This window comes from Haliotis asinina, chromosome 15, assembly GCF_037392515.1.
Source record: "Haliotis asinina isolate JCU_RB_2024 chromosome 15, JCU_Hal_asi_v2, whole genome shotgun sequence".
Classification (NCBI taxonomy): domain Eukaryota; kingdom Metazoa; phylum Mollusca; class Gastropoda; order Lepetellida; family Haliotidae; genus Haliotis; species Haliotis asinina.
The window spans coordinates 45,446,028-45,473,184 of NC_090294.1; the positions used below are offsets into that span (position 1 = coordinate 45,446,028).

The following is a 27,157-nucleotide window of genomic DNA, read 5'->3' on the forward strand; positions in this document are numbered from 1 at the left end:
TAGGTGTGCGGCCCAGCAGCTGAGAGTATTCAGCTTATCTTTCTGCTTTGCAGGGGCAGCTGTTGGACCATGGGAGCGCTGCCGACGACTCTCTGTCGGCAGTGTTGGGCCGGCAGCTTACTGACGTGCACTCTTATCTGGCGCGGGACAGCATTAGGTGCTGTGCCAGCCAGATGATGGGGTTGCATCGGCTATGGTTGTCCGTAGCCAGGTACTCCCCCGCTACCCAGCAGGCACTTCTCGCTCTGCCCTACAGGTTGGGATCTTCCCTCTTCCCTGGGGCACTGCAGGTTGTGCGGGAGGCCGCGGAGGCTGTTAGCACTTTCAAGGACTCTAAGCCCTTGTTAGAGTAACCCTCCTCGTCTCGCCAACGGCCTCCCACTCTTGCTTCGGCTTACCCTTCGGCGCCGGCGAAGGAGGGTGCTAAGTGGACTGCTCCGCTGCAGCACAAACGAAGCAAGAGGGCGAAAGGCAAAGGCAAGGGGCCTGCGTTGCAGCAGACGCAGCAACAGCAGCCTTTTTGGGGCAAAGGGAAGCCTGCCCCGGCTTCCCGTTAAACTTTTGCCCAGAGCCTTTGGTGTCCCTCGCACAAGCAGGCGGAGAACTGCCGAATGTGGGGGTACATTGCCTTGCGCCAGAAGTCCCTGTAGGCGGCAGACTGTCACTATTCCTTTCGGAATGGGACCCATGAAGGTCCCAGGGTAGAATAGACCTTCAGCAACCCATGCTTGCCATAAAAGGCGACTCAGTTTGTCGTAAGAGGCGACTTACGGGATCGGGTGGTCAGGCTCGCTGACTTGGTTGACGCATGTCATCGGTTCCCAATTGCGCAGATCGATGCTCATGTTGTTGATCACTGGATTGTGTGGTCCAGACTCGATTATTTACAGACCGCTGCCATATAGCTGGAATATTGCTGAGTGCGGCGTAAAACTAAACTCACTCACTCACTTTCGGAATGGCAGGCAGCCACTTCAAATCCCTGGGTCCTGTCCACAGTCAGGGATGGCCATATGCCACAGTGGAAGCGAGACCCTCCATGCTTCTCAGGGATTCGGCACACACTGGTGCCGTTCTCCCGGGAAAAAGCAGAGGTCCTCCGTGCCGAGGTCCAGTCGTTACTGGACAAGGCTGCCATCGAGGTGGTTCCAGAAGGTCAACAAGAAGACGGGTTTTATTCCACGTACTTCCTTGTGACCAAGAAGGCTGGAGGGTTCAGACCTATCTTGAATCTCAAGGGGCTGAACAAGCTCATAGAGGTTCCGTCCTTCAGGATGGAGACACTGCGGTCAGTGATCTCTTCCGTGGAGACAGGGGATTGGGTCACGTCAATCGATCTCAAGGACGCTTACCTCCATCTTCCAATACACTCCGAGTTCAAGAAATACCTTCGGTTTTCGTTCGACAGGAAGTGTTATCAGTTTCGGGTTCTAACCTTCGGCATCTCCACAGCACCGAGTAGGGGTGTCACAATTCACTCACTCTTCGATTCGATTCGATTATCGATTATTAGAACTCGATTCGATTCTTTTCGATTCGATTCACATAAAGTTGATAAACAAGTAAAAAATGTTTTAGTTTGACTAGTTTCACTTTAATTTGAAAACTGTTAGTCAGTTGCAGAAAGTAAAATATAAATAACAGCAATGTAAACCAAGGAATGACTAGAGTCCAAAGTACAAAGTGTTTAACATACATGTAGTCAGTCCTAGTCACAGTCCTTCACTGACCTTCAGTAATATCACAATATGAGGATATTCAGCATAAGGCTTTCGCCATCAGCCTAGCCTACCAATGTCAAACAGTCAAGTTGAGTCAACAGTAACTCAAAATAAACAAATAAGAGATTCACTGTTACAGATTCACTGGTAAAGTACAAACCATCTGAGACGATCATGGTCTTTGCCACTGACCAGGAAGACTAAAAGTCAAAATACACCTATTCAGGATAAAATCAAAAGGTTTTGTCTACCAGCCTAGTATGAGCCTACCTGGCTGCTAATGTTAGCATTAACTCAAAACAACAAATATGTTAACATCCCACAAAGTCACTGTTACAGATTCACTGCAAATCATCTGGAATGATCATGTTTTTGGCCAGGAAGACTAGCTGGTCAACATTGTTACTGCTCAGACATGCCCTCTGAGCAGTAACAATATCCCCTGCTGTGGAAAACACCCTTTCACTTGCCACACTTGTTGCTGGTACACTTAAACAACACTTGGCATACTTGGCTAAGATGGGATACTTTCCCTCCCTCCCCCTCCACCACAGCAGTGGGTCCCCTTCAAGGACAAGGAACTCATCATTCCTGTAGGATTTCACTTCTGCATCCAGTCTGTCATATACACTCAGACCCTCCTCTACTTTGACAACAAACACATCACCAAAGAGGTCACTAAGAGTAGAATGAGCTTCTTCTCTGTTTTCTGTTTTCAGCACTGGTTCTGTTGCCTCGGCTTGTAACTCTTCATTTTCAAGATCTGTTGTAGGCATACTAGGCAGAGTGGGAATTGCTGGGCCAGACTGCTCTCCTGGTTCTGTCTTGATTCTTACAGCCTGCAAATTAGGATTTTCATTACTTCATTTTTCATTTGCAAATATATATGGTTACATTTCCCATTATTTTACAAACTAACATGATGAAAATTAAACCAATGAAGTTTGAAAACTATGATATTTCCTCTGCCATCCTCCCATGAACCTAAAAATATTTTTGATATGGTCATACTAGATTTTGAATAAACTATATAAAAAATTATGACACATTGGTTTTGTTGTAATTTCAAATTGGAATTCATAATGCCAAGTTATTTACCTCAACTTGGGACTGGTGGAACCGAATGGCTGCGTCTTGAAGTGCCTGGTAAACCTTGTGTCTTCCTGCTTCATCTAGATAAGGCATGCTTTTGAACCTTGTGTCCACAGCTGAGGCTGTTAGAAGGTAATCTAGTACAGTACCTGTATACCTGAAAATAAATTTTCACCAATTATTGTTTGTTGAAATTGTTGTTGTCTAATGTATTGTTGATAAATTTATTTTCCAACCAATCTTACAATGATGTATATAATGATGTTTGAATTATTGTAAACTTGTTGGCATATTATTTTTGTGAAATTAGTTGATTTATTATATGTTTTCATGATAACTTGATAACATGTTTATTGTTTATATACACTTGTTACAATTTTAGGAATAGTTAACATTTACAAGTGTTATGTATTTTATATTTATTTATTTTGCCATTCTTTTGTCATCAAATTAAAATTGAAAGTAAAATAAACTTGCCTGGATTCCAAGTCAGATCGAATGACCTTCTTCACATCAGCAACCAGGGTGTTGTCCTCAAAAGATTGCTTCAAGTGTTTCAGGAGCATCTCTTTGAATGGATGAATCATTGATACAGTTGGATGTGTTTGGCTGCACATCTTTGTAGTTACTGTTTTAATTGGCCTCAGAACTTGGAGAATGGTTTCAATGTTATGAATGTCATTATCAGACAAAGTGACCAGGTCTTTGATCTTTTTTTTTCAGTTCCAGCAGTATTGCAGCAAACACTGCAGCTTGCTGTTGCACATACCTCTCCAACATGTCATATGTTGAGTTCCAACGGGTTGAAACATCCATCACAAGTCTGTTTTTTGGCAGACCAAGTTTAGCATGCATGAGTGTAAGCGCACTTGTAGCCGAGGTACTTTTGTGAAAGAAACTCACCACTCGCCTCACCCTACCAAGTAATCTTTCCATCTGTGGCACTTTTAATCCACGCTGTGTAGCCAAGTTTAGAGTGTGAGCAAAGCAAGTTATGTGTGGCTCAAACCCAGTCTCTTTCACTGCCTTGACTATGTTGGCTGCATTGTCTGTTGTGACGGATGGCCCCTTCCCATTTCTCTCTAATTTCCATGTCTCAACAGTTTCCTTCAAACACTTGGCCAGATTTTCTGCTGTATGGGATTCAGGGAATTTGTGTGTTTCAAGAACAAAATTTTCAACTCTCCACTCTTCATTTACATAATGCGCTGTCACGGCTATGTAATTTTCTGTTGCCCTTGACGTCCATGAATCTGTTGTGATAGATACATTTTCTGCTTTTTCAATGGCCTTCATAACTCTATCCTTCACTTTGGTAAATAATCCAGGAATGACCGTTTGGCTAAAATGTGTTCGGCAAGGCAAGGAATATTTTGGTTCCAAAACCTGAATCATATTTTGAAACCCAAGTTTATCAATGGTTGAGTAGGGTCTCATATCATGAGCCAAATATCCACCTATTGCCTTTGTTATCGCAGTTTTGCGGTCATCCCCAATCTTTGACTTAGCCACTGATTGGAATAAGGTTTGCTGTCCACTGGTACCACTAGTAATTGAACGCTGTTTGGCATCCCCAGACGCTGATTTCCCACCTAAACCATTCACATCGACATTTTGTTTTCGCTTGAGATGATTGAATAAGTTCGTTGTGGAGCCAGTTTTGCATGTAATATCAGTGTAACATGATTTGCGAGTGGCAGTTTCCTTTGACTCACCCCTAAACCCAAAGTATTCCCAAACTTTAGATTTTAAATTCGCCGGGGCATTTCGTAGCGTAGCTTCGTCAGCCATTTTGTTGTCAGGGGACATGCAGTTGAAATCACGTTTTCGTACGGTATTAAAATTGTGTATTGGCTTATGTTTGAAGTGAATCGATTAACAGCGTGTCAAATAGTTGCATATAATTCCTTTTCTTTGTGGTGAGAGAATTATCGCCAACACTGCAAATATTTGGAAATGTCCAAATACAAAATCAGTAATTGTATGTACCTTTACACGAGTAAAGTAAAATCAACAGTGATTGGTTAATAGGGCAACGAGCTATCCAATCAGCTTACAAGTAACAGAACGTGAAGGAAAGCTGTCTGTTTTCTCGGAGGATGCTTGTAGAATGATGACTTGTTAGATAATTTGAATTAGATAAATTAGAAAAGCTGTAAAGTAAACTCTTCATGAATCGAATCGAAATTGAAAGATAACGAATCGAAATCGAATTGTAGTGCTACGAATCGAATCGAATCCTGACACCCCTAGCACCGAGGGTGTTCACCAAACTTATGTTGATTCCGGCTCAGCTAGCCAGGTCACAGGGCAGGTGTTGTCATCCGTACCTGGACGATTGGCTTTTGAGGGCCCTTGGGCTCCTGTTATCACACAATGCCACACAGCAAGTGATGGACATCCTGTTGAAGCTCGGCTGGATCATCAATCTCAAGAAATCAGACCTGACCCCCACGCAGGATCTGGTGTTCTTGGGGGCACGGTTCAATACGGCTCAGGGGATTGTTTCCCTAGCCCCAGACCGCATCGTCAAAGTTCAGAGAACTGTTTTTCAGTTTCTCGAGTTCCCCAGGGCCACAGCAAGAACTTGGCTTCATTTGCTGGGCACTATGGCGGCTACAGTAGACGTGGTCTGGCGTGCGAGGTTGAGGATGCGACCCATTCAACAGGCGTTAGCCCAGTTGTGGTCCCATTCGGAGAGCTAAGAGACTGTGCTCGAGACTCACGCTTGGTTGATTCCTCACCTGCGGTGGTGGACGGAAGTCGGAAATCTGTCCAGGGGGATCCCCTTAGAGACACCGACACCTTCCCTCTCGATTCAGACGGACGCATCCCTCACAGGCTGGGTTGGCGTCCTGGGTGAACTATCAGTCTCGGGCCGTTGGGCCGAGGACGAAGTTACCCTACACATCAATGTGTTGGAATTGAGAGCAGTCCGCCGGGTGTTCGAGAGCTTTGTGGAGTCAGTGCGGGGTCAAGTGGTTCGCCTAGAGATGGACAACCAGACCGCTATGACGTATATCCTTCAGGAGGCGTGGCAGTTACTGCTGTGGTGCGACCAGTTCGACATTCGGGTACTTCCCGTTTATCTCCCGGGCGTAGACAACGTCCGCGCGGATGCGCTATCGAGACGTATACTAGCCTCACACGAGTGGATGCTGCATCGGGGGATATTCGGGATTATTTCCCAGTTGTTCGGGTCGTTCCATGTAGATCTGTTTGCCTCTGGGGCGACGAATCAGATTCCTGTGTTTTGCTCAAGGATACCGGATCCGAGAGCGATAGCCAACGGCGCCTTTCTTCTTGATTGGACTACTTGTGCTTCTGGCACCGCTTTGGTCGGCTCAAAGCTGGTTTCCGGTAATTCTCAGGTTTCTGGCTCAGCCTCCTGTTCTATTACCCTTTCGACCGGACTTACTATCCCAGAACGGAGCGCCACACCCCAATCCCAGGATTCAGTGGGTGGCTTGGCCGCTGTCCGGAATCGCCTCCATGCGAGAGGAATTCCTCCACCAGTTGCAGACACAATTCTGGTTTCGCGGAGGGATTCGACGAACGTTCAATATGAGGATAGATGGGCCTGTTATGCGCGCTGGTGTGTCGACAGGGGGATTCTCGATCCCTTTTCTGCAGGTCTAGTATCTGTGTTGGAGTTTTTACAATCTAAACTGGAAGCCGGTCTGGCCGCTTCTACAGTTAGAGGTTACTCCATGGCAATCTCTGCCTTCCACATTCCTGTCAATGGTGCATTATTGGGGCAGCACCCTCTAGTTCAGCGCTTCCTTACAGGCGTGGACAGAATCCGTCCGTCTGTCCGGCGGATTAGTCCCCCGTGGGACTTGCCAGTCGTTCTTGATTGGCTGTCCGGTCCTCTTTTTCACAATCTGTCGGCTCTGTCCCTCCAGCTGTTGACATGGAAGACTGCTTTTCTTGTGGCGGTAACTTCTGGCAGGCGGGTAGGCGACATACATGCTATGTCTGCCAACCCTGAATTAACGGTGTTTCACAAAGAGTGAGCATTCGATTGCCAGATACTTACCGGCCTAAGAGAGATAGCACCTTTCATTTAACGGCGCCTATTGAGCTCCCTGCTTTCACGCAGCCTTCGCCGCTTGGTACCTCTCTTCGACGTGCTCACGTCTTAGATGTCCGTAAGACCCTTAAGGCTTATATCAAACGAACAAAAGACATTAGGAAGAATGATCAATTGTTCTGCTGTTATGGTGGCGTCTGCCTTGCCCATTGAGGAGATCTGCTCCGCGGCCATTTTGAGCCGACCGAGCACGTTCATCCGTCATTACCAGTTAGACAGACTGTCAAGCGAGTGTGCTCGGTTTGGCCAGTCAGTTCTCACCAGTGGGCAGGGCACGAGTGCCCTAGCCAATTGAGCTACCCTTGCATTTGACGAACGATCATTTGACATTGTAGCTGCAACAAGTAGACTGGTGGTGGTGTCTTACTGTATACTTTCCATCTTTTATCCGGGTTGTGGGCTCTATTATGGTGGTGGTATTTTTTGCTTTACCGGTCTAGACTGTCAGAGTCCTTCCCTAGCACCCTGACTGGTGTATGAGAATATGGACCTTGATATATCGGTCGCCTGTCTCGGCTCCCGTTTTTTGAGAAGAAAAAAAAAGGGGGGGGGGGGCAATTTTTTAGGCACCCTACGGCTTTCTCGTAGAATGGTAGGGTTAGACCGTGTAATAGCCTGGCCCTGGTCCTCACCCCCGCCGCAAGGCACAGAAGGTCACGTGACCAGGTAAGTTTGATTCCTTGTTACTTTCAGTTCGTAATAAAGGTTATCATCTTATGTCAGGTTTATGAGCAGACAGAATGCCTCTCCCTAAGATCAGTCTTTAGGAGTCTGTCTTATGCTTATAAGTACCCCAAGGAGGATCTCTATTAAAAAGAATCGAACAAACCTGTAGAGGTTGCAGATTCTTTGAATAGAGTCCTCCTTGGGGTACGGCCACCCACCTCCCCACATTCTGTCTGTATTGCTTACAGAACGGAAGTGTTTTGCTGGAGGCTATAGTCTGAAGAGTTACCTGCTCTTGGCCGTCACGGGGCCAGGGGCCCTGTAGGGGTGGTCTCACAAGACAAAAATGATGTTTTTTGTTTTGTATATATTTTATTGAAAAAATATAGTTACAACTGTCGCAAGAATTTAAAGAACATTTAAATGCTTATAAGTACCCCAAGGAGGACTCTATTCAAAGAATCTGCAACCTCTACAGGTTTGTTCGAATTTTACTGTAACTTCTTAGATTGTTTCGACCTCAGACCTGCAGCTGATTTTCACCTGAACTCACTTTTAACTGTTGCTGACCCTGCCTACTTGTTATCACAGTGAGCCAGTTATGATTTCACAGTCACAAATTTGCTGCTTGTAATTTTGGTTTACGCTGTATAACAGATCAAGTCAGGCCATTATTCATTTGTTCTGATGCTGGTATGTATTTTTGTGTCAGCCTTCCTCGACTTCAGCACACTCCAGCTGTTCTTCGACTTGTACTCCGGGCTACCGACATCCCTGTCACCAATGGTATGTTTCAAGGAAAAATTGGGGCTGGGGTGGTCTGGTGGTTAAAGCAGTTAAAGCATTCGCTTGTCACACTGATAACATCCGGAGTTTGATTCCCTGTATGGGATAAAGACTATAGTTAATAGCACTGAGTTGTTATGTGAATAATTTTATAATTTGAAGTTTACCCACATATATAACTGTCCTGTAGGATGAGTGGCAAACTTTGTTGTAATTGAACATGAAACTGACAGCTTTTTATGCTTTCCAAGGGCAAATAAATACCTGAATGTCATTTCTGATAATTTAGGTGTTTTTCTAGTCAGCTATTTTTGCCATAGCTTGGCAAAATTCCAGGTTTAAAACACTGCGGTTTACATTTTGGCCTTCAACCTGTGAATATGACATTATAAGTGTAAGTCAGTCTTTAAATTTTTTTTTTTTTTTTTGGCTAAAAGTGGTATATGTAGCAAATTTATTTTCTTTTTACAGGCCCTGTCCTGCCTTGTGCAGATTGCCTCTGTTAGGAGGTCATTGTTCAACAACACAGAAAGAGCCAAGTTTCTCAACAGCCTTGTCCGAGGTGTCAGGGGAATTCTAGATAATCCACAGGTAGCTGTTTTAGTAACTTTTGCAGCTGAATATCAACAAGAAGTTCTGTAATGGGAAACGAACCTGTAAGCTCCTGAAATATTTTTTGATGTGCAGCAAAAATTGTGGTTGACACCCTTAACTCTTGTAAGTTTGTTCATTAAATTGTCATCATATGAGAACATGGTGCAATATATTCTTTACTGTTTATTATGAAAAAAACAACTGACAGTGGAAAGATTACATCGTTAAAACATTATTTGGAACTGATTTGGAGCTCAGTAATCTAAAATTGTGTCATGTGAATTCTGTTCTGCCTTAGTGTTTTAAGGAATACTGGTTGTCAAAAATGCTGTGCCCTGTGCAGAGTTGCTTCCCCTTGTGAAAAGCAGAAACTTAAAGGCATAGGTTGATCTTATTGTGCCATTGGTCAGCACCCAACATGTTTATGTTGTAGGAGGCGACTGATTGGATTGAAAATGTTATCAATCACGGGGTGCGGTGGGCGACCTGGCTAAGGCGCCAGGCTAGTGATCCAGCGATGTTGAGGTGTCGGGATCGAGACCACCTGTGACCGGGTGTAAAAAGCTTTTGGTCAACATTGTGTGCAGACTCTTTCAAGTGTTGTCACAACCCCTAGTGTATAGTTCACAACCCTGTGCACTTGAACCCACGAATCAGTTGGTAGATGACCAGATGGTGGCCATATGAATACATGTAAACACCTAGTTGCGGGTACAGCAATGCACAGTAAACTTGGACAAAGTACTGTGACTATATGTCCCAGTCCACCCAGTTGTGAATGGGTACCTTGTTAGGATGAGAGAGCCTCAATAAACTCGGTACGCCAGGTGGCAGCAAGAGTTGTATGATCCCCAGGGAGTTGAGATTGAAATACGATGTGCTGTGGAAGTTGACATCCAGTGATCGAGGGAAAAATACCAGGGCCTTGAGCATGCAATAGTGCATGGATATGTGTGCTATATAAATATCATCATATATCATATCATATTATCATATCATTATCAGATCTCAGTTGCGTAGATCAATACTTTTGATGTTGATCACTGGATTGTCTGGTCCAGTTATTTGCAGAACAGTGCCATGCAGCATTAAACAACAAACATGTGTTTGTTCCACTAGGTTGGTAATCTGATGCGACATCACTTTTGACTTTTCTTCCATGTTCTGCTGACCTGAACATAATAACCAGTTGACATTTAACATGTCATCAGTGGTTGATGAGTTTGTTCCAGGTGTATCGATAGATTGTGTTAGTGTGAAAAAGTGTTAGAGAAAGAGCTGAGGTTTTATTAGGAAAACTCCATGAAATGTATGGAATTGGCTTTTGTTGTTTCCAGGGTTTGTCGGACCCCAGCAATTACCACGAGTTTTGCCGTCTCCTTGCCCGTCTGAAATCCAACTACCAGCTGGGTGAACTAGTCAAAGTTGATAACTACTCTGAAATCATCAAGCTTGTAGCGGAATTCACTGTGACCAGTTTGCAGGTGAGTCGCACTCCAACCAAAGGTACCCCAAAACTCACGTACCCAGGTGAGAGGTGTCTAGGGCCCATTTACTCTTGTGAGAGGTATTCAGTGTCTAGGTACCTTATAGAATGATGTCCAAAACCTCTGTAGCCAGATGAGGTCTGTCCAAAACCCAGGTGATAGGTATCTAAAACCCAGGTACCCAGGTGATACGTATCCAAAACTCGGGTACCTGGGTGAGAGGTATCCCAAACCCAGGTACCCAAGTGAGAGGTATCATTTAACCAGATACCTAGGTTAGAGATATCCAAAATCCAGGTAACCAGGTGTGAGGTATCCAAAACACAGGTGACATATCAAAAACCTAGGTGCCCAGGTCCAAGATATCCAAAACCCAGCTATGAGACCCCAAACCCTGGTACCTGAGCGAGAGGTATCCAAAACCCAGTTATCTGGGTGTTAGGTATCAAGTTACCAGGTATCCACGTGAGAAATATCCGAAACCCAGGTGCCAAGTGAGAGGTGTTTCCAGAACCAAGGTACCTATGTTAGAGGTAGCCAAAATTCAGGTACCCCAGTGCCCATGTGATGGGTATTTAAAACCCAGGTACATATGTGAGAATTATCCATTTTGTCCTTTGGCAATAACAAATCAACACCAGTTAACTTTGGACTTGCATTGTTTAGCCTGCAGCATTTTTGTCTTATATCTTTAAGTGTTCTACAGTGTACATATTTGTCATCTTGGCCTCATACATTCACTCACACGATGAAGGAGTAAGGATATACTCTGAAACGTTGTGGTCTTCAAATGAAGAAGTTGGCATCCATAAAAACTCTCTTCCTCATGTTATCAATGTTTTTTTGCTCAGATTTGCACTAGAAATGTTCAAACATGATTGGTCTTTAGATCATGGCAGCTGTTAAGATCGTTGGCTGATTGTATTTTATGATCTGGCAGATTGTGTCATTCTTGACAGATATATCCTTGAAGCCGTAATTATGGCTATATTATCACACACTCTTAGCTACAGCATTTCACTCAAGCTCTGCTTACTGGTTTTAGCCTATGCGATGATATTGGTTCAACATTCCTTAAAGTGACTTAAAACACACATAAAAATCCCAATGAAGATGCATTCCAAGTGCTGTGCCTTTTGTTTTATTAAACATTTCTCTGTCAGTTTTCAAATGAGATAGATCTTTTGTCTGAGTGTTGCTTTGTCTTGTACAGATGTGGCAGTTTGCTCCGAACAGTGTCCACTACCTGCTGAGTCTGTGGCAGAGGATGGTTGCGTCAGTCCCCTATGTCAAGGCTTCCGAGCCTCACCTACTGGAGACCTACACACCAGAGGTGACCAAGGCATACATCAGTTCGCGCCTCGAGTCTGTACATGTTGTCATAAGGTGAGAGTCTGTACTAGTGTTGTATTCTAAGTCCTTTGGTGTCGTCGTCAGAGAATGGGCTGTTCATGGAAATATGGCATCATGGACAGTCACTTACAGTGATTTGTTGCCTGAAATATTGTATTGAGATCTGTATGCAAATGTGGGGATCTTGGGGTGATGTCCTTTTTGAAAGTGAGTAAAATGTGGATTTGTTTGTTGCAGTTCATGTTGTCATGACATAGACCACAGTTGACCACTGTGGGATATTTCAGCTGTGAAGTTGCTGATCACATACTTCAATAAGATACGATATTCAAATGAATAGTTGTTACAGTTAAGATGCTGTAGACATTAATTGAAGGTTCATTAGGTACTAAAGTGAAATATTTGTTGCAGAGAGGGTTTAGAAGATCCGTTGGATGACCATGGGATGATTAGTCAGCAGTTAGAACAGGTGAGTAGTAAACCCTGGTTCAGTTCCACATGAGAATATAGTCACTTGGACTTAAACCCACTAACATTTGATGCAGATTATTTACAATGGGTGTATTTTGTCCCAAGTGTGTACAGTTTAAGTATATATTTACAACTGCTCTATGACTGTGTGTTTCAGTTGTCGACGATAGGTCGTTGCGAGTATGAGAAGACATGTGCGTTGCTGGTTCAGATGTTTGATGACTCAGCACAGAGATACCAGGACCTGGTAGCTGCTGGGAACACTGGCATGGAGTTAGCTGTGCAAGAGGGTCAGTAGCTCAGTAGCCTTGTGAAAGGCATAGTAGTCATGCAAGAGGGTCAGTAGGTCAAAAGCTCGGTAGCCATGCAAGAGGGTCAGACTCAGCCTTGCGAAAGTCAGTAGCTCAGTAGCTGTGCAAGAGGGTCAGTAGCTCGGTAGCCTTGCAAAAGGCATAGCCATGCCAGAGGGTCAGTAGCTGTGAAAGGGGGTCAGTAGCTCAGTAACCGTGCAAGAGGATCATTAGCCGTGCAAGAGAGTCAGTTTCTCTGTAACCATGCAAGAGGGTGAGTGGCTCAGTAACAGTGCAAGAATGTCAGTAGTGTTAGTGTTACCCTGGCTGCCATCATTACACAAACAAAACAAGAACTGGTCAGTGTCCGTAACGAGGAATTTGTGTTTGAACCTTTTGCTGCAGGATAGTGCCATGAAAATTCGAACAGTGCCACATGCATTCACTTCAATATTATTAATGGGGGCAGTGAGGCAACCTAGTGGTTTAACTGTTCACTTGTCATGCCGAAGACCCGGTTTCGATTCCCCAGTGTGTGAAGCCCCTTTTTGGTGTCCGTGCTAGAGACAGCGTAAAACCACCTCAGTCACTCACTTTACGTTAATGCAATAATTTTGAATACTGCATTTTGAAGTCTTTTAGCAGCATTTACAGAAGGTTCTGATACATGCATTTTTTGTTCCACAGGCCGCTTGACATGGCTGGTGTATATAATTGGCTCTGTGATAGGGGGGCGGGTATCGTTTGCAAGTACAGATGAACACGATGCGATGGATGGAGAGCTTGTGTGTAGGTGAGTAGTGTAGGTCAAAATATATGACAGTATATGGCAGTGCAGTTATCTGTATTGTGATATACTAGGAGCTGAGTCCAACACTGACTTACACTGATAGATAGTGCAGATCCTGTAACATGGATGCTGAAGTAAATGGCCATTTTGTTGTCATGGAGAAGGGGAGATAACAAGGTAGGAAAAATATGTTTCCTGGATTTTGACAATCATTTTAAAACAGAAACGTTGTTGTAAATGAATTTGTGTAGAGTTTTGATCAATGATACAAATAAAATCCATGATAACAAACCCTGATATGTTTTGTCCTTCGTGTATTGGAACCTGCGGTATTATTTGTAGAGCTTATTGCCATATACTTGTGATACTGTCAAGTCATATTCTGCTGTTTGCCACTCATCTGATAAAGGTGTTTCCTACCCTATTTTCTGACTACTAATATCTCATGTTTTAACAGTCATGAAGTAAAACTACAATAAACAATAGAGGAAAATGACTTTTGCTTGCCTCTGCTGTCTGTTAACACCATTTACACATAATATAACAGAGGTTTGCAGTTAGCTGTGCAGAGTTCTGTCCCTTAGATGGGAACGGATCCTGTCATTGTTTGAATTCCAGTGCACCTGATTTTTTAAGTTTGGCAGCCAATTTGATATTGGTCGGATGGAAGTCTGTAACCTGTCGACCCTAATGTCAGACTCTATATTTCACAGTGACTTTGACTGAAGTTGTCATATGTGACATGCCACACTTGTTTGCTGTTAATAAATTTTATGTATATTAGTAATTTCAAGACCAATCATGAGAAATGTTAAATCTGAAATGTGCGTTTGATTTTTTTTCTACGGGTTCCATGAATTTTCACTGGGTGAAATGGAAATCTAAAACTTACAGGACCCATGTCCTGTTAATTTGAAACGTCATTCATGAACACTGACACACTGGTGCTTAGTGGCTTTAAATGGACTTGCATCACTTCAGATGTTCCTCAAAGTTGACACGCTGTGATGAAACTGAAATACTGTTCAAAGTGTTATGAATGTTATATCCTTGTTAGTTGCTATTGTGTACTCATGGCTAGTACATGGCTATTTGTTTCAGGGTGCTTCAACTTATGAACCTGACAGACTCCAGGTTAACCCAGGGGGGCTGTGAGAAGTTGGACATAGCAATACTTAGTTTCTTTGAACAATTCAGGAAAATCTATGTCGGAGACCAAGTCCAGAAAACATCCAAGGTAGGTCAAGGTTGACATTAGGCTGTCAGTGTGTTTGGCACCATTGAAAGACATTGAACATGTATCTGCCTCAGATTTGAAAATTTGCTTTGAAAATGTCTTGGAAGACCAAGAATCTGCCTTGAAAAGGCCTTAATTTGAGTGAAAAACAGTTACAATTACAATTTCCCAGTTTTAGCTGAACTTTAGTTTTTTCTTTGTTCATAAATGATGCCTTGATATGTGTGATTTTTTTCTCCCAGTCAAGCATTATTCTTACATTTGGGGACCCGTGAAGGTCCGGGATAGAATAGGCCTTCAGCAACCCATGCTTGCCATAAAAGGCAGCTGTGCTTGTTGTAAGAGGCGACTGACGGGATTGGGTGGTCAGGCTTGCTGACTTGGTTGACACATGTCATTTGTTCCCAACTGCGCAGAACAGTGCTCATGTAATTGATCACTGGATTGTGTGGTTCAGATTCGATTATTTACAGACCACTGTCATATAGCTGGAATATTGCTGACAGCAGCATAAAACTAAACACTTTCACATTTTGGTTTCTTTTTCAGGTGTATCGAAGATTGTCGGAAGTTCTTGGTCTCAGTGATGAACCAATGGTGCTTAGTGTATTTATTGGCAAAATGTAAGTCAGGTAACATTTTATATAACTGCAAGTGCATTGTAGACTTTGAGTAATAGTATGTCAGTGTTTTGAGACCTGTGAAGGTCCTGGGGTAGAATAGGCCTTCAGCAACCCATGCTTGCCATAAAAGGCGACTAAGCTTGTCGTAAGAGGCGACTAACGGGATCGGGTGGTCAGGCTCGCTGACTTGGTTGACGCATGTCATCGGTTCCCAATTGTGCAGATCGATGCTCATGTTGTTGATCACTGGATTGTGTGGTCCAGACTCGATTATTTACAGACCGCCGCCATATAGCTGGAATATTGCTGAGTGCGGCGTAAAACTAACCTCACTCACTCACTCACTCAGAATTTTTAATTTGATTACCAAATTCTCCTGGGTTAGAACTGGATTGTGTGGCCCACCTTTAAGCGGCCTTCAAATGTCAAACTAAAGTTTGACAACACATGAAAATTTAAAACTTGTCAAAGTCACACGTCAAGCACGTTGTCAAACTTTCGTCATTTGAGCGCCATATCACATCATGTCACAGTTTCATTGACCTGATTGTTTTTTTAACACTTCACACATCAAAATCGAGTTTTGATAGAAAGGTTGGTGAGGATAGAGATCAATCCTATTTGTAGGCAACAGTTTGACAACTCTGAAATTGGAATTATCAAACATGAGTTAGCCGTTTGAAGGCCACTTTGCAGAGTATACAGAGCTGGACTATTGCTAAATGTTAATCATTTAAGGAACAATGTTCCAAAGTTGTGTGTGTTTGTTTCAGAATAACTAATTTGAAGTATTGGGGTCGAAGCGAGCAGATCATCTCCAAGACGCTGACGCTGCTGAGTGACCTGTCAGTGGGCTACAGCAGTGTGCGGAAGCTGGTGAAGCTGGAGGCGGTACAGTTCATGCTGAACAACCACACGGTCAGTGGCTTGTTTTATTGTTTGCTGATGTTTTAAAGTCACACTATGTGGCGGCAGTCGAGACGAGTCTGAACCAGACAATCTGGCTCCCTGACTTGGTTGACATGTCATTGAATCCCAATGAATCCCATTAAATTGATGTCCACACTTGATTATATACAGACCACCACGATATTGCATTAAATCAACCTTCATGCCCTCCACCAGAAAAACATTATTTGAAACAAACCCCATTGAGGTATGTCCCTAGGAGAGGAGAGGTGCTCTTTACGAATAATTTGTCATTGAAACCAGTTCAGCAATCAGCCACATCACCTCGTGCAAGTTTTCAATATAGTGAGCAAATTGTATGTTCTATATATGGCAAGTCTTCTCTGTTTGGAAGCTGTTCACATCAAAGTTTCACTTACTGATTCCAGGCAAGTCATAGGGGTAAATAAGTCTTTTATCACATCAATGGGAAGCTAAAGTGAACGTGTATGCCCTGATATGTATAGTACAGGGAAATATGTGACATTGTTCCTTTAAACAACAAAGAAGAACCCCCATAATGACAGTGTAAATTACTTGACTGATTTGTTCTGGCAGAGCGAGCACTTCCCGTTTCTGGGCATAACAGCTGGAAGTAGTCCAGTGGCAGACATGCGATGTCGGACAACATTCTACACTGCACTGGGACGTCTGTTGCTGGTGGACTTGGGAGAAGATGAGGAGAAGTTTGACCAATTCATGATGCCACTTACAGGTAATAGAGAACTGTCTGTCGTCTTGTATTTCCTTGCATGTCTTGTTCATATTTCACTGGCATGATTAGCAAAACCTTGCTTAAATTGGATTGGATGGGTAATGAGGGTCCAGACAACTTATGGTTGACTTCTGCCTAACTGGGCATTCAGTGGGATGCGTAAGATGATATCCAGAAATGCATGTTTAATTGTGAAAAATAGGAAAAATACAACTAGTTGCTGAAAACAATAGATCAGACTATAAATGGCAATTAGGTTGCTCATCCAGGTAGGACGACGAACCGTCAATTCACCTGGCATGAAATGCATGCGCTGCTTATGGGCACAAGGGGTCATCTCTAAGACATTTTGTGCTTTTTAATATGTGTGGAATATGTTTCATCTGTTGATTAACATCTTACATGTCTTTCTTTCATGAAGTTTATGTGAAGATATGTGAATGTCTCAAAAACATATAGGTGACAGGACCACCTGATGATTGGACATTGTTTTATATGAGTCGGACATGTCATGTACCTCCCTTCTTTAATTCCCCTATGGGATTATCATATCTGTATCCCCAGCCTGACCCCAACCATTGTCTGCTTCACGCGTCCATTTTTAGCTTTTGAGATGACCACTCCTACCTGTTTCTTCTTATAGTGATAGTGAGACTCCCTGATATTTACATCTTGAATAGTTTCAGCATGAAAGTTATTATTTTTAACAAATAAGACAGCTATGGTGTGTAATGAAATTAAGTCTCATTTCAAAATGGGCATTTAGGAAGTGCCGTTTGTAATACAATATTGTTGCACATTAATTTTCATAAAGCCATGATCTGTTCCAAATACGTCATTTTGGACTTTGAAAAATTCCACGTGCTCATTTCTGCTCTAATCTCTCCTCAGTAAAGTTCTTTTTTCATGTTTCCTATCTCCCTACCACTGGAACTGTAAACATGAAAAATCACTTCATTTTGGTTTCAGCTGCTTTTGATGCCGTGGGGAATCTGCTTTCTAATGGAACCTCAGCAATGGATGTGGAAGGTGCAAAGGTATGAGTTGTTTGAAACAGATGAGCATGAGTCAAAGGTTTTTAGATTAACGTCTTTTTTTGTAAACATGACACCTGAGGAAAGAAGTAACTCAAGAGACCATTAACAAAAGAATGGTGTTATAGATAATGTTGGAACCGAAATTAATGGGTATTTGTCTTTGTTTCTTGTTTGTGTCGATGGTCACTGCAAACATTTGCAGTTCAAATAGTGTTTCCATACTTCCACCTGAGAAACGTTTTGGGTTTGAGATTAACCCTAACTCCCATTCAAGGTTACCTTGGTGAATTTTTTATCACTTTGGTGCTTTTGAATGGAGGCACAGCGCACTAAAATGAAACTGGTGGTTATCTCTATCATCAAAGACCACCTTGTTTTCTGCATATATTTTAAATATGTTCAGTGGAATGAAATCTTTTACCTTTAATGACTAATATTAAGGGTGTGTGAATTTGTGTCTGCATTTTAGAATATTTTGAATTGTTTCTCTTTGCAGAGGTCTTTGATAGGTCTGGCAAGGGATTTGAGAGGAATAGCATTTGCATTCAACACAAAGACTAGCTACATGATGTTGTTTGATTGGATGTATCCTTGTTTCTCTGACCTTCATTAGTGATGCTGATGCCAGAACCCTGTGGGGACTCAACTGAGGGGGCCACCACCCAATTGGGTTAACCCTGTGGGGACTGCGCTGAGGAGGCACTAAGGGGGCCACCACCCCATTGGATGAACCGCATGGGGACTCAGCTGAGGGGGCACGTAAGGGGCCACCACCCCATTGTGTGAACCCTGTGAGAGGGCACTTAGGGGGCCACCACCCGATTGGGTGAACCCCCTGTCGCCGCAGCTGAGGTGGCACATACACACACAACCCCAGAAGATCCAAGTTAGAATTGATCATCAGCAACCAATGGTTGTAAGAGGCAACAAACAGGATTGAGTGATCAGGCTTGCAGACTTGGTAGACATACGTCATCCTATCCCAAATGAATAGACCAATGCATATGATGTTGACCACTGGCCCGTACTTGATTATTTATAATCTGCTCCCAAACAGGTGGAATATTGTGGCACATGGCATTTAACATCAACCCAGCCAGCCACACACATACCACCCAGTACAAAAGTAGTTTGAGTTATTGTTTGAAGCATGATGATGATTCAGTCACAGTTTAGTGTTGAAATGTATTGTGGTAGAGGAATAATCATTACTATAAATACATTCCTTAGCTGATTGTAGCTATCCAACATACACTCCAGTTTTGCAGCGAGCAGTTGAACTGTGGTTCCATGACCCTACAGTCACAACACCTGTGCTGAAACTAATGGCCGAACTAGCTCAAAACAGGTAATGCACCTTTGTAACAACTTGAAAAGTGTATGAACAGAATAAATCACCTTCTTACAAAGAAACATGACATACTAGCAAAGGACTATGTGTTATTACCCACTGTTGCTTTTACTAATTGATATCAGGCATCTGACATTGATGAAATTTATGTGTATTGAGCTCAATAGTTTCCTGGCTTATATATCTGATTGTGTCATGTTTTCAGATCTCAGAGGCTTCAGTTTGATGTGTCGTCACCCAATGGTATTCTGCTCGTCAGGGAAGTCAGTAAAATGATAGTTACTTATGGTAGGTGTACAGGTGGACGAACACAACAGCGTGTACAGCTGCTCCTTGCTAATGGCAAAACTGCATTCTCGGTCAAGCATCCATAGGAGATGGTGTAAGGTTTAAGATCGTATGCCCTGTAACTCTCTCTTGTGGTTGATGCCTTCCTTAATCATATGGAGACACTGTTGACTTGGCGAGTAGAAGGACACTGGCTTTGACCCTGTCCTTTTTATCAGAAAGAAATCATACATAGTGCCTCCATACTTGGAACAAACCCAGGACTAGTTGATCTGGAGCACGTGTCTTGTGTTTTGAGTAGAATATCCATGTTATGGTGGCATGACATCCATTTGTTCATTAAATAACAAAGATAAATGCAAACAGGAACACTTGCAATGAGTTGGCTAGAGAGACACAGACTTCACAATTTATGACAGTGTGATGAATTGTCAATAGTGTGTGATTCCCACAACTCCCTGGCACAAGTGTGCCGACATTTTATCTTGTCAGCTGTAGTAGTTAAGTTCAAAGACTAAGATATGCTGAAAACTCTCAATAATGTTACCATACATTATAATAAAATTGATGTAAATGAAACGGTTATTTGACTTCTTGTCTTTTTTCAGGGTCAAGAATACTCACAATAGGAGAAATAGCCAAAGATCAAATCTACCCATTAAAATATCCTTTGTGATTTTATCATTCTGACTTGATGCTTCATTTGTAAGTCATTCATGTGAGTGAGCACTATGAACTTTCTTAATGCTACATTTTCGGTGTGAAGATCTGACAACACATCATAGTCTCAGATCATCTCTCAAATGAGTCAGTAAACATTACGGATCTAAATTCACAATCTGTCTTGAAAAAGGATAGGTGTGAGGGTGTCAGATATATACAGCACAGATATTTTCTCACCCCAAATGGAAGTACCATTGATTTCTGCTTGTTTTCTAATTTGAAGATATGTTTTAATGATATTGATGAAAGTGATATTACTCACAGTTGGTATTTGTAGTGATTCATGTTGACTATTTGGCTTTATCTTAGACTCATTAACAGGATTTTGATGATGGCAATGTTTCTTGATGTTTCCTTAACCAGCTGCACACTGAAAGGTATCTCCATCTGTTTCTCAATGCTGAAGGCAGCACTCTGCGGGAATTATGTCAATTTTGGTGTCTTCCGTCTCTATGGCGACGATGCCCTTGACAACGCCTTAGGCATGTTTGTCAAGTTACTGTTGTCAATATCACAGAATGACTTGCTCGTAAGTATTCAGCTTTCATATCAGAGAACATGCTTTGTTTTTTTACAAATATTCAGTCGAATTCAATTGCAGCTTAAATTAATGATGAACATACTAGTCAAATGGTCATTTAGAAATATTTCGGGGTGCCGCAGTTTCAGGTTTCATTGTCAGTACTGCAGACCAGATTGGTTGATATGATGTTTCGTTACATGTGGGAATATTTATGTTGTCCCCTGTGTGATATCGTTGGAATATTGCTAGGAGTGGTGTAAAACCCAACTCACTCACTGTGTTTAGGATTACACTTTCTAGTACTTTTGTTAGGATTCGAACCCATAACCGGAAACTAGGCACCAAATCACCAGTCAATCATCTAACCCACTCGGCCACATCTGCAGTCACTAGTTCCTCAGCAACTTGTGCATCTTGTTGGAGGATATAAAGTGTATCGGGTGGTTAAAATGGGTTACAATGAGAGTGCATGTAGTGCTTTGAATCATGGAGGCAAATATTGGGAGTGCGACTTAATGTGAATTTACTGGTGTATTAATGTGATTATTTACAAGACGTGGACTGTTCAGTTAGATATCAATCCTGGTTTAATTAGCCAAGAGTGAACTTAAGTCTTTTTAATAATGCTGTGATATTGATAATTGTGGGGACAATTTAATGATTTCAAATCCCAGTTTGTTTTTGAATTTTTCATAATGGCTTATAATATTAATAATTTAACACTGAAACATGACTTCATAATTTTTGCTTGTAAATGTCATGTCTGGAGGATGTGTAAGTTCGGGTTGGCTATTGGTTGAGTTGTTGGCATGTCATGAAGACCATGGTTTTGTTACCTTTATTAGTACAGTATGAAGCTCTATTCCCCATTCCTGATGTCACAGAGTTGTTTGTGGAAGTAACTTACATCTGTCCACAAGTGTTTCGAAGGAGACAGGGTAAGACCGATGAGCCTAATGATATTTGCTTGTGTTGTAGGACTTCCCAAAGTTGAGTCAGAATTACTATGGTCTTCTAGAATGTCTTGCCCAGGATCACATGTCATTCATTAGCAACTTAGAACCTCAAGTCTTTCTCTACATTCTGTCCACAATCTCAGAGGGCCTCACTGCACTAGGTGAGTATAATAAATATTGTCCATGTGCCTTGTGCATGGTGTTTTGCCCCCATGTTGAATTCAGGTGAGAAGTGTGCAGGAATGGAGGTCATAAGGAGTGACCGAATGGGTCAAGTGTTCAAGCTCAATAACTTGCACCATTCTGTGTCTTAATGCCTTGGTAGTGTGAGTTCTTGATCATAATACTGATCATTTGATTTGCCTGGTCCAGACTTGAATATGTACAGTTGCTGTCAGCTGAGTGAAGTGTTACTATCAATCACTTGATTACTAAGCTAAGTCCTGTTGGTGTACAGCCATGTTGTACCAGAAATTCTGCTTTTGGAAAATATTTCAGTTTGAGTGGTCATCTTATCACATGTTTGTCATTAGATTGATGCTCATGCTGTTGATCACTAATGATCTGATCTAGACATGTATTCGCAGACCGCAGCCATACAGCTGGAATATTAAAGTGAGTAGTGCTAAACAACAAGCAAAGAGTTGACTGTTTATTCCTTTGTCCTGTCGTGATATGAGTGCATCTTCTTGCAGATACAATGGTGTGCACTGGCTGCTGTGCAACGCTCGACAACATCATCACCTATCTGTTTCGTCGTCTCACCATCAAGAAGAAAAAGACCAGAGCTGGCAGCGTTCCTGATAGCGAGTCATTCCTCCGAATACTTGAGCTTCATCCAGAAATATTACAACAGGTATGCGTTTTTTTAACATGTTGATGATATTACAACAAGGACAAAGTGATCTTGGGACTTTTGTTAAACATGTGGGAGTATGAGCTTAGTGTTAAGACAACTTTGTGCGACAGGTCCAGGTCATTGATTCAGAATAGTGGACTTGTCTCAAGACATGCAAACAGTAAAACCTCAGATCTATTTGTCCAGATAATTGACCTAAATGGTGTTTCATCACAAAATACAAGTTTTGAATGATTTGCATTAAAAGTGGTCATTGCATCTTTAATCAGCTTAAATTGGCATGTTCAGCTTGTATATGTACAGAATTATTTCCCGGTTCCTGTGAGTCCAGTTGACAGATAATTGTTGTGTAAATGCTGTTTCAGATGTTGTCAACGGTGTTAAACATCATCATGTTCGAAGACTGTCGCAACCAGTGGTCCATGTCACGACCTCTCCTTGGTCTCATTCTGCTCAATGAAGAGGTCAGTGGCATGTCATTGTCATGTCTGCAGGACATGAATCTTCAAAGGTTATGGATTCTGAGTCAGACTGGCACTGCTTGGATACCAAAACAGTTCAACCAGTTTAACTTTCAAATTGTGATGCATAGGAGAAAACACGCCTCCGTGGTTTTGGTAGAGAATGTAAAACGGGAGGGGGATGGAAAGCCCTGAGGGATTTCCCGACCCCGATGGTTTTACATTGTCTACCAAAACCGAGGAGAAGTGTTTTGTTTAACATATATACCATCAATGATGGGTGATTACAATGTAGGTGATCATTTAATGAAGCTACATAACAATAATTAAAGCGTGCGTAAAATCAATTTAAGGACAGTAACTATAAGTAGATAATTTATCCCCACCACCTTAGTCGGCCCGGTGGCCATGAGGAATAGCTTCTGCTTACGATTCTGAAGTCTGCGGTTCTAATCCTGCTTTGGAAAACATTTGCACTGTGAGTTTAATCTTGAATGATATTTTTCAGTTGATTTCAAACACTCAATATCATTTGAATGTTGATGTTCATATGAAGTTAGGAAAAGTAAAACCTGGGAAGCGGTCATACTGACGAAAAGTAAAACCTGGTAAGAAGTCTTTCTAGCGAAAAGCTGAACCTGTCCCTCCTAAACAAAAACCTCAAAAGCGGTTATTCTGAGAAAACAAGAGATGGACTGACATATAGTGAGAAGCACACTTTAGGTTTATATGTCTGAATGAAAATCTCTGTAAATCCATGGTAGACTTATAGGGCAGGGCCTGTATTTTCGAAGCTGTCTTACCACAAAGATAGCCGTAAATGTCATACATTAACATTGACTATCCTAATACTAAGAGAGCTCTGATCAATAAATGTTCATAAAGTAGCAATCAATTTTACAAGGCAGATTGCAGATTTGTATGCATTTTGCAAGGCAGCCAGGAGATTCGTATAAATTTTGCGAGGCAGCCAGGACATTTGTGTTGTTTTTGCTAGACATGCAGCAGAATTGTATGTAAGAATGAAGATTTTTATGGATATCAACTTCTTTATGAGAGAACACAACGTTTCAGAGTTAATGCTTACTCCTTCATCAGGTGATTGAGAAAGGGATACAGAGGTGTATTTATATGTACAGGTAAAACAATAACAAAGTAACAAGTGGAATGAGTTAACGAAAGCTAGTATAAACAAGCACTGATAGGAAGCCGATAGTTAAGATAACAATGATGGAAGCCAATGGTAATGCATTACAGTTGATTGGATATGTTTACATAACACAGATACGGGGTAAGGACGATGTACATGATTGGGGATGAGGATGGAAGCCAATGGTGATACATTACGCATGATAGGATGATGTACATAACACACGATAGGGGGTGAGCATGTTTACATGAGGGTTGATGATGTACAAACACAAGTAGGTAAGGATGTACTGGGGTAGATTGGCTATACATGAATAACATAGATAGAATGTACACAGGTAGATGAGATTAATTTATCAATAAGTCCCAGGCACTTGGTAGGTACACTCCTTGGTCGCGGTTGATGGCTGGTTTCTGTCTCCGGATCTCGATGGCCTCTTGCAGTTTCCTTTGGCGCCAGTTGTTGTTGTTGGTAGATAGTATCCTAGTGTCCTCCCATTGAATTGAGTGTTCAGGGTTCTTGAGAATGTGTTCAGAGATGGCCGATTTCTGGTCGAGTTTCCTGACTGAGGTCTGATGTTCCTTCATTCTGGTGTTGATTGGTCTCAGCGTTTCTCCAATGTATAGGTCACCACAGTTGCAAGGGATCTGGTAGATGCATCCTCTCGGGTTAGGGTGTTCACAGCTGGGTCCTTTACCGTTGGCTTTTAGGTAGGTCTTGATGGTCTTGCCACTGGAGAAGGTGACATCGATGCTGGCTTTGGTCTTGATGAGGCGTGATATTTGATGACTGATGGGGCCAAGGTAGGGTATGGTTACTCTGATGGGTGATGGAGAAGGTTTGGGGCGGGGTTCTCGGTCCTTAAGGGTCTTGTTGATGGTGGCTGTGACGAGCTGGGGAGGGTAACCGTTGAGTGTGGTGAATGTCTTTCTGAGGTGGTCCAGTTCATTGTTTAGGGCATCGGGGTGGCAGAGGGCTTTGGCATGTCTGGTAAGGGTGGCGATGATAGCTTGCTTGATCTGAGGATGGTGGCAGGAGTTGTAGTGGATGTACTGGTCGGTGTGCGTCGGCTTGCGGTAAACTGAGGTTCTAAGTCCATCGTCTGTGGTGTGGAGGGATACATCGAGGAAGGGCAGGTGTTGGTTGGTCTCAGTCTCCATGGTGAACTTGATTCAGCATCGATGTCACCTTCTCCAGTGGCAAGACCATCAAGACCTACCTAAAAGCCAACGGTAAAGGACCCAGCTGTGAACACCCTAACCCGAGAGGATGCATCTACCAGATCCCTTGCAACTGTGGTGACCTATACATTGGAGAAACGCTGAGACCAATCAACACCAGAATGAAGGAACATCAGACCTCAGTCAGGAAACTCGACCAGAAATCGGCCATCTCTGAACACATTCTCAAGAACCCTGAACACTCAATTCAATGGGAGGACACTAGGATACTATCTACCAACAACAACAACTGGCGCCAAAGGAAACTGCAAGAGGCCATCGAGATCCGGTGACAGAAACCAGCCATCAACCGCGACCAAGGAGTGTACCTACCAAGTGCCTGGGACTTATTGATAAATTAATCTCATCTACCTGTGTACATTCTATCTATGTTATTCATGTATAGCCAATCTACCCCAGTACATCCTTACCTACTTGTGTTTGTACATCATCAACCCTCATGTAAACATGCTCACCCCCTATCGTGTGTTATGTACATCATCCTATCATGCGTAATGTATCACCATTGGCTTCCATCCTCATCCCCAATCATGTACATCGTCCTTACCCTGTATCTGTGTTATGTAAACATATCCAATCAACTGTAATGCATTACCATTGGCTTCCATCATTGTTATCTTAACTATCGGCTTCCTATCAGTGCTTGTTTATACTAGCTTTCGTTAACTCATTCCACTTGTTACTTTGTTATTGTTTTACCTGTACATATAAATACACCTCTGTATCCCTTTCTCAATCACCTGATGAAGGAGTAAGCATTAACTCTGAAACGTTGTGTTCTCTCATAAAGAAGTTGATATCCATAAAAATCTTCATTCTTATGTATTTTTCACTTCTAAATGGCATTCAAAGACTAGAATTGTATGTGTTTTACAAGGCAGCCAACATACTTGTGTAGGTTATGATAGACAGCCAGCAGGCATGTAAATAGGTTTGCTTGGCAGTCAGCTGGTTTTAATATGTTTTGCGAGGCAGTCAGCAGTTTGTATATGTTTTGCGAGGCAGTAAGCAAAATTGAATGTTTTGTAGGGCCGTCAGCAGACTTGCATATGTTTGTTTGGCAGTCATCAGGACTGTATATGTTTTGCAAGGCAGCCAGCAGGATTACATATGTTTTGCAAGGACCTGTGAAGGTCTGAGGTAGAATAGGCCTTCAGCAACCCATGCTTGGCATAACAGGCAGCTATGCTTGTCATAAAAGGCAACTAATGGGATCTGTGGTCAGACTCACTGACTTGGTTGACACGTCATCAATTCACAGTTGAGCAGATCGATGCTGCTGCTGTTGATCACAAGATTGTCTGGTCCAGACATAATTATTTAGAGACCACCACCATATACCTGGAATGTTGCTGAGAGCGGCGTAAAACTAAACTCACTCACACTGTGGTTACAACTGTTGATTGTGACTGAAAGTTGTGAGATCTTTCGTTGACAGTATTTCAACAAGCTACGAGAGAGCATCATCTCTAGTCAGCCGGCAGAGAAACAAGCAACTATGGTGCAGTGCTTTGAGAATCTCATGGACGGCATTGAGAGGTCCCTCCTCACGAAAAACAGAGACAGGTATGTACAAACACAGCACGTACAAACACAGCACGTGCTGCATCTGTGCACTTTCAGGGGTGGAGCTTCAAGGCTGTAATAATTAAGATTCAGGATTTGATGAGTGCATCTATCAAACATGACATAAAATATGTGT

At 42.5% G+C, this 27,157-nt stretch overlaps 1 protein-coding gene across 3 annotated transcripts in view; it reads left to right on the forward strand.

Annotated features, from left to right (window-relative positions):
* Nucleotides 1-27,157, forward strand: part of LOC137265235 (exportin-7-like) — a 51,998-nt gene that overhangs the window by 20,073 nt on the left and 4,768 nt on the right. For all 3 annotated transcript variants that reach the window (XR_010954926.1, XM_067800589.1, XM_067800590.1), the window contains exons 9-29: nt 8,285-8,358; nt 8,830-8,949; nt 10,290-10,436; nt 11,653-11,825; nt 12,204-12,261; nt 12,421-12,553; nt 13,241-13,346; nt 14,445-14,580; nt 15,130-15,203; nt 15,977-16,121; nt 16,710-16,866; nt 17,836-17,903; nt 18,400-18,488; nt 19,144-19,251; nt 19,460-19,542; nt 20,151-20,205; nt 20,635-20,794; nt 21,767-21,905; nt 22,440-22,600; nt 22,969-23,067; nt 26,894-27,021. Coding sequence is in view for 2 of the 3 variants with exons in the window: in XM_067800589.1 (XP_067656690.1) it covers nt 8,285-8,358; nt 8,830-8,949; nt 10,290-10,436; nt 11,653-11,825; nt 12,204-12,261; nt 12,421-12,553; nt 13,241-13,346; nt 14,445-14,580; nt 15,130-15,203; nt 15,977-16,121; nt 16,710-16,866; nt 17,836-17,903; nt 18,400-18,488; nt 19,144-19,251; nt 19,460-19,542; nt 20,151-20,205; nt 20,635-20,794; nt 21,767-21,905; nt 22,440-22,600; nt 22,969-23,067; nt 26,894-27,021 (2,413 nt within the window). In the remaining variant the exon portion in view is untranslated. The remainder of the gene's footprint in view (nt 1-8,284; nt 8,359-8,829; nt 8,950-10,289; nt 10,437-11,652; nt 11,826-12,203; nt 12,262-12,420; nt 12,554-13,240; nt 13,347-14,444; nt 14,581-15,129; nt 15,204-15,976; nt 16,122-16,709; nt 16,867-17,835; nt 17,904-18,399; nt 18,489-19,143; nt 19,252-19,459; nt 19,543-20,150; nt 20,206-20,634; nt 20,795-21,766; nt 21,906-22,439; nt 22,601-22,968; nt 23,068-26,893; nt 27,022-27,157) is intronic.